Source organism: Balaenoptera ricei, chromosome 18, assembly GCF_028023285.1.
Source record: "Balaenoptera ricei isolate mBalRic1 chromosome 18, mBalRic1.hap2, whole genome shotgun sequence".
In the NCBI taxonomy this organism is placed as follows: domain Eukaryota; kingdom Metazoa; phylum Chordata; class Mammalia; order Artiodactyla; family Balaenopteridae; genus Balaenoptera; species Balaenoptera ricei.
Genome location: NC_082656.1, coordinates 60180070 through 60186434, shown reverse-complemented (window position 1 = coordinate 60186434; position 6365 = coordinate 60180070). Strand labels below are relative to the sequence as shown.

The 6365-nt window shown below is 43.2% G+C and overlaps 1 protein-coding gene across 1 annotated transcript; it reads left to right on the top strand.

The window, feature by feature from the left end:
* The first annotated feature begins 498 nt into the window (after positions 1-498).
* On the top strand, positions 499-2589 carry SLITRK1 (SLIT and NTRK like family member 1). Its single transcript, XM_059903150.1, has one exon. It carries the CDS (start codon positions 499-501, stop codon positions 2587-2589), a length of 2091 nt encoding a protein of 696 aa, XP_059759133.1.
* The last annotated feature ends 3776 nt before the right edge of the window (positions 2590-6365 follow it).

Sequence of the window (6365 nt, the reverse complement as noted above, 5' to 3'; positions counted from 1 at the left end):
AAGGTCAGTCCGATGCACAGCCATGCACAGGCAGTGTGCCTGTACTACGCTGCAAACCCTCTGCTTGTTTCTCTAACATGCACTTGCTTCTAATTACTAGCATTGTTCCCTTTCTGGTTAGTGAGGAACACTAGACGAGATTCTGTAAGGGTGTATTTTTAATTTATATGTATATATTTAACTTCTTTTTCGTTATTTTTAAAGGGCTGAGGGGGAGTGGGGTTATTTTTTCTACTTTTTTTTTTTTTTTTTTTTTTTGCTTGCCTTGCACTACGTGCCTGGATAGTTTGTAGATATAATTATTGACTGGCGCCTGGGTTGTTGCAGTGCGGGGGGGTTAGGGAGGAAGGAATCCACCCCCACCCCCCCAAACCCTTTTCTTCTCCTTCCCTGGGTTCGGACATTGGAGCACTAAATGAACTTGAATTGTGTCTGTGGAGAGCAGGATGGTCGCTGTTACTTTGTGATGAGATCGGGGATGAATTGCTCGCTTTAAAAATGCTGCTTTGGATTCTGTTGCTGGAGACGTCTCTTTGTTTTGCCGCTGGAAACGTTACAGGGGACGTTTGCAAAGAGAAGATCTGTTCCTGCAATGAGATAGAAGGGGACCTACACGTAGACTGTGAAAAAAAGGGCTTTACAAGTCTTCAGCGTTTCACCGCCCCGACTTCCCAGTTTTACCATCTATTTCTGCATGGCAATTCCCTCACTCGACTTTTCCCTAATGAGTTCGCTAACTTTTATAATGCGGTTAGTTTGCACATGGAAAATAATGGCTTGCATGAAATCGTTCCTGGGGCTTTTCTGGGGCTGCAGCTGGTGAAAAGGCTGCACATCAATAACAACAAGATCAAATCTTTTCGAAAGCAGACTTTCCTGGGGCTGGACGATCTGGAATACCTCCAGGCTGATTTTAATTTATTACGGGATATAGACCCGGGGGCCTTCCAGGACTTGAACAAGCTGGAGGTACTCATTTTAAACGACAATCTCATCAGCACCCTACCTGCCAATGTGTTCCAATATGTGCCCATCACTCACCTCGACCTCCGGGGAAACAGGCTGAAAACGCTGCCCTACGAGGAGGTCTTGGAGCAAATCCCTGGCATTGCCGAGATCCTGCTAGAGGATAACCCATGGGACTGCACTTGTGATCTGCTCTCCCTGAAAGAATGGCTCGAAAACATTCCCCAAAATGCCCTGATCGGCCGAGTAGTCTGCGAAGCCCCCACCAGACTGCAGGGCAAAGACCTCAATGAAACCACTGAACAGGACTTGTGTCCTTTGAAAAACAGAGTGGATTCTAGTCTCCCGGCTCCCCCTGCCCAAGAAGAGACCTTCGCTCCTGGCCCGCTGCCAACTCCTTTCAAGACAAGTGGGCAAGAAGATCATGCCACCCCAGGGTCGGCTCCAAACGGAGGTACAAAGATCCCAGGCAACTGGCAGATCAAAATCAGACCCACGGCAGCGATAGCTACCGGCAGCGCCAGAAACAAACCCCCAGCCCACGGCTTGCCCTGCCCTGGGGGCTGCAGCTGCGACCACATCCCAGGGTCGGGTTTAAAGATGAACTGCAACAACCGGAACGTGAGCAGCTTGGCTGATTTGAAGCCCAAGCTTTCCAACGTGCAGGAGCTTTTCCTGCGAGATAACAAGATCCATAGCGTCCGAAAATCGCACTTTGTGGATTACAAGAATCTCATTCTGTTGGATCTGGGCAACAATAACATTGCCACCGTAGAGAACAACACTTTTAAGAATCTTTTGGACCTCAGGTGGTTGTACATGGATAGTAACTACCTTGACACGCTGTCCCGGGAGAAATTCGCCGGCCTGCAAAACCTTGAGTACCTCAACGTGGAGTACAACGCCATCCAGCTCATCCTGCCGGCCACCTTCAATGCCATGCCCAAACTGAGGATCCTCATTCTCAACAACAACTTGCTGAGGTCCCTACCCGTGGACGTGTTTGCTGGGGTCTCGCTCTCTAAACTCAGCCTGCACAACAATTACTTCATGTACCTTCCGGTGGCAGGGGTGCTGGACCAGTTAACCTCCATCATCCAGATAGACCTGCACGGAAACCCTTGGGAGTGCTCCTGCACCATTGTGCCTTTCAAGCAATGGGCAGAACGCCTGGGTTCCGAAGTGCTGATGAGCGACCTCAAGTGCGAGACGCCAGTGGACTTCTTTAGGAAGGATTTCATGCTGCTCTCCAATGACGAGATCTGCCCCCAGCTGTACGCGAGGATCTCGCCCACGTTAACTTCGCACAGTAAAAACAGCACCGGGTTGGCGGAGACCGGGACACACTCCAACTCCTACTTAGACACCAGCAGGGTGTCCATCTCCGTGTTGGTCCCGGGACTGCTGCTGGTGTTTGTCACCTCCGCCTTCACGGTGGTGGGCATGCTCGTGTTTATCCTGAGGAATCGAAAGCGGTCCAAGAGAAGGGACGCCAACTCCTCGGCGTCCGAAATTAATTCCCTACAGACAGTCTGTGACTCTTCCTACTGGCACAATGGGCCTTACAACGCAGACGGGGCCCACAGAGTGTATGACTGTGGCTCCCACTCGCTCTCAGACTAAGACCCCCAACCCGGCTAAAGCAGAGGAGGGGGGGGGGGATGGAACTGCCTCGCCCCTCCCCCCACTCCGCCGGCATCCCCGGGGGTCAGAGGAGCCCACACCCAGGTCCAGCGCGCCCCAAGGCTTGATGGACATAGTAAATAAATAACTATGAACTCGCTCAACTGAGAGGGTCTGACCCCTTAGCTCCCTCTGGAAACAAAGAGCAGACTGTGGCGAGCTGGGAGAGCCTGCCAGATCCCTCTTTGCTGCAGCCCCTTTTGACAAAGCCCCGGCGGGGGCCCTGCTCGGAGATCAGACAGTGCCCTTCCCCTCGGGAGAGGGGCTGGAGGGGAAGGTACCGTGGTCCTATGCATATAGACATATACCCACATCTACATAGAGAGATAGGTATCTATTCTTCCCCTGTGGAGTAGCCCGTGAGGAGGGGGGGGGCGCGATGGCTCCCTGTTGGCTACGCAGGGATGGGCAGTTGCACGAAGGCATGAATGTATTGTAAATAAGCAACTCTGACTTCTGGCAGAAAACAAAACGTGCTGCATGGCTCGCATGGAATCCACGCGCTCCGGGGACGCTGCCCTCCCGCGACTGGGGACGCCGTCACGTTCACAGCACCTGATAAATCTTACCTGATAAATCCCATCGTATCAAACTTTCTATAAACAAAATACAGTATAATCAGAAAGTGCCATTTCGCCATTATTTGTGATCGGTAGGCAGTTCAGAGCGTACGTTTACTGTGAAAAAAAAATGTAAAGGTTTTATTTACGACATTTGCATGGCTAGTCATCAGTTCATTTTATGAGTTAAAAATGTATTTTGTTGAGCAAAGTTTTATGGGTTGTTTTGGGCTCTTTTATTTTGATGGTGATTTTTTTTTTTTTCTTTTTGGAGGGGGAATATTTTTCTATACATATCCAATAATGCCTTCCATCTGAATGTAAAATAAGTACCCATGATTTCTATTATAGTATCAGTGTAATTATTAAGAAAAAAAGATTTTGAGGCAGTTAAGCATGACCAATTAATGTCACTCTAGTGCTTAGGCTGCGATCCAATGGTAGCAATTCTGTGCTGGTGTAAATCTTACTTATAAAGTAGGAAAAAAGAACCGAGAAAGCACGTGGAACTTACTAATTCTATTCGAGGATTTTATAATGGCATATTTTTTCAGTATTAAAGTGAAAATGTTTTCAACTCTGGGTCCTTACATTTTTCCAGCTTCATATTTGCAACTGGTAAATTGGATTTGCGGTGGAAGGGACGCGGGAGGGGGAAGGTTGGGGGTGGATCACTTCAAGAGCTACATTAAGGCTCTCTCTTTAATCATCTCACTTAGCTTTTTACCCTTTACGTAGCTCCCCTCCCTCTCCATCCCCGCCCCCGGACTTTTCCAGCTTTCCGCTGTGGTTAAGGAAGGTCTTTCCCCCGACACGCCCCCTCCCCCTCCCTTTTTTCCCCCTCTCCTGCTGCTGCAGTGAATTCCTTTATTAATACTGGAAATCCCTCACTGCTGCTTCTGCTGCTGCTGCATACACTGCAGATATGTTAAGGATGTTAGTAGAGATTTGATTTAATTGACTCTGTCTACGTCGGTGTCACTAAACAGTGGAGGTTTCACTGGTCAGCACTCTTCGATGAAAGACAGCCCTAATGACTGGCATTTGAGACGCTGCTGGCGTTTTGAATTCAACATCTGCTGAAAACGGTAAAACTAATTAGTGCCCACCCACCCTACCCGCCCCAGCAAATGCATATTGAAATTTGTTAAAGCACTCATCTTTATGGAAATCAATCATTATCCTAAAGAAGTGTTTCTCTCCCATCATTCGGATTTTTGGTTGTGGCCCAGTAATTAACAAGAAAAGCATTGAACTGTTTGAATTTTATGAGCCAGTGTAACTCTGGCCTCAGTCATAGTCCTCTGGGATTTCTAAGCAGTCTATTTTATCAGCAGTTAGGGGACAAAACAGCAAATAAAACTACACATTGATGGGGGTCTGCATTCCACCACATATCCACCCTTGAGAAGTATGTTAGAAGACTGCAGACCACAGATTTAAAAAAAAAAAAAAAAAAAATTACTGTAGGATTGTAAATCAGCTAATGAAAGCCCCCAGAGCAGTTGTAAGAAGATTTGCCTTCTAGAACTCATATTCTAAAGAGAAGCAATTTCCCAGAACAGTGATGTTCTGGAGTATGTATTATTTATTTTAATGTTTTTTAAATAAAATCCTTATTATAAACCATCACTATTCCTAAGGCCATTCATCATTTTCTCTCTTGATTCTTTTGTTTGTGGACTGCATTTCATAGTAGTAAGGTTGTAACCCACTATCCTCTGACAAATATTATGGGTTGTTATTTATTTATTCATTTTTCATGTGAAGGCCTTAATTCTTTTATGGAAAGACAACTGGGTTCCTTGTAGGCAATCAACAGACTTATTCTTGATTGAAAAGTTGGGGGAGGGGAAGAGTTATATATTCAAGGATATTATGACCTTAAGAAGGAAAAGAAAAGATGGCAGGTGTTCTATGTTTCTGGTGGAAAGTGACACTTGAAAGATACCTAGTGAGGCATGATGGTAATTTTAAAAACTGACACATGATTAGTTTAAGTCAGGAAAATAGAACTTCTGGTAGAAAGTGTGCACTGGGGCATGAACTTTTCTTCATAGTAATTAGAAAGAAATTAAAATATAGAAGGCAATGTTAAAGGTATTTTTAAAAGATTAGCTTCAGTGGTTTCTGAGTGGTCATTGTGTCCAGGCATGTGCTAAGTGATTTACAGAATTACTTAATTTAGCCCTCACAAGTGCATAAAAATTTAATAAGATATTGTTATTTCTATTATACCAATGAGAAAATTGAGGCTTAAAAAAAGTAAGCAATAACTCAAATCTGGTAAATAGTGGAGCTGTATTTAAATACAATTTTCCTCTTACTCCAAAACCTCACTCTTTGAATGGAGTAGTCAGATATATTTACCTGGTAATTTCTTAAAGAATGCTATCCTTTTTATATATAAATATATATATATATATATATATATATATATATGTGTGTGTGTATATAGCTGTAAAAATACAATATAAAAATTAAGGACCCTGGTTTTATCTTCTTAATTCAGTATGTATTGGTGGCCCTTTATATTTCCAGTATGTCTTGCAACAGAAAAAATTGTCCTATATTTGAAGGAGATAACTTAGTGTGTTCTCCAAGACTGTATAAGAAGATTTAACATATAAGAAAAAAATGAATGTGCTGTATGAATTTATGAATTATATAAGTTCAAATCATTAAATCTAAATTATCTATATATTGATTCTAAAATATTAGGACTATCAAATATTTTAATACATAATAATATATGTTAAAAATCCATGTAGAAAAGATATTCAATGATTTCATAAGAGCATTTGTTATTTAGACAATGTTTTATTTATTTTGATAAAGTATCTCTGGCACAGTTACATATATAAACTAACATATAGTTTATATATGTATGTATATATATAAGCTTAATTTGCAGGATACATAATATATATGGTCTCACCATATAACTTTCACTTAGAAGTACTTAGCTTCTTGTCTTTGTTTTGTCTTAACATACAATGCTCATATAACAGTAGTTACCATGTGCTTTAGTTGAGATATCTTGTTTCCAGTTAAATCATCCTTTAATTCATCAAAGTAAGAGATTTTAGTTGTGCCAGATGGCAAAGGAGGAAAGGAGATATCTTGGTTAGTTCCCACTGCTTTAAAGAAAGTAGT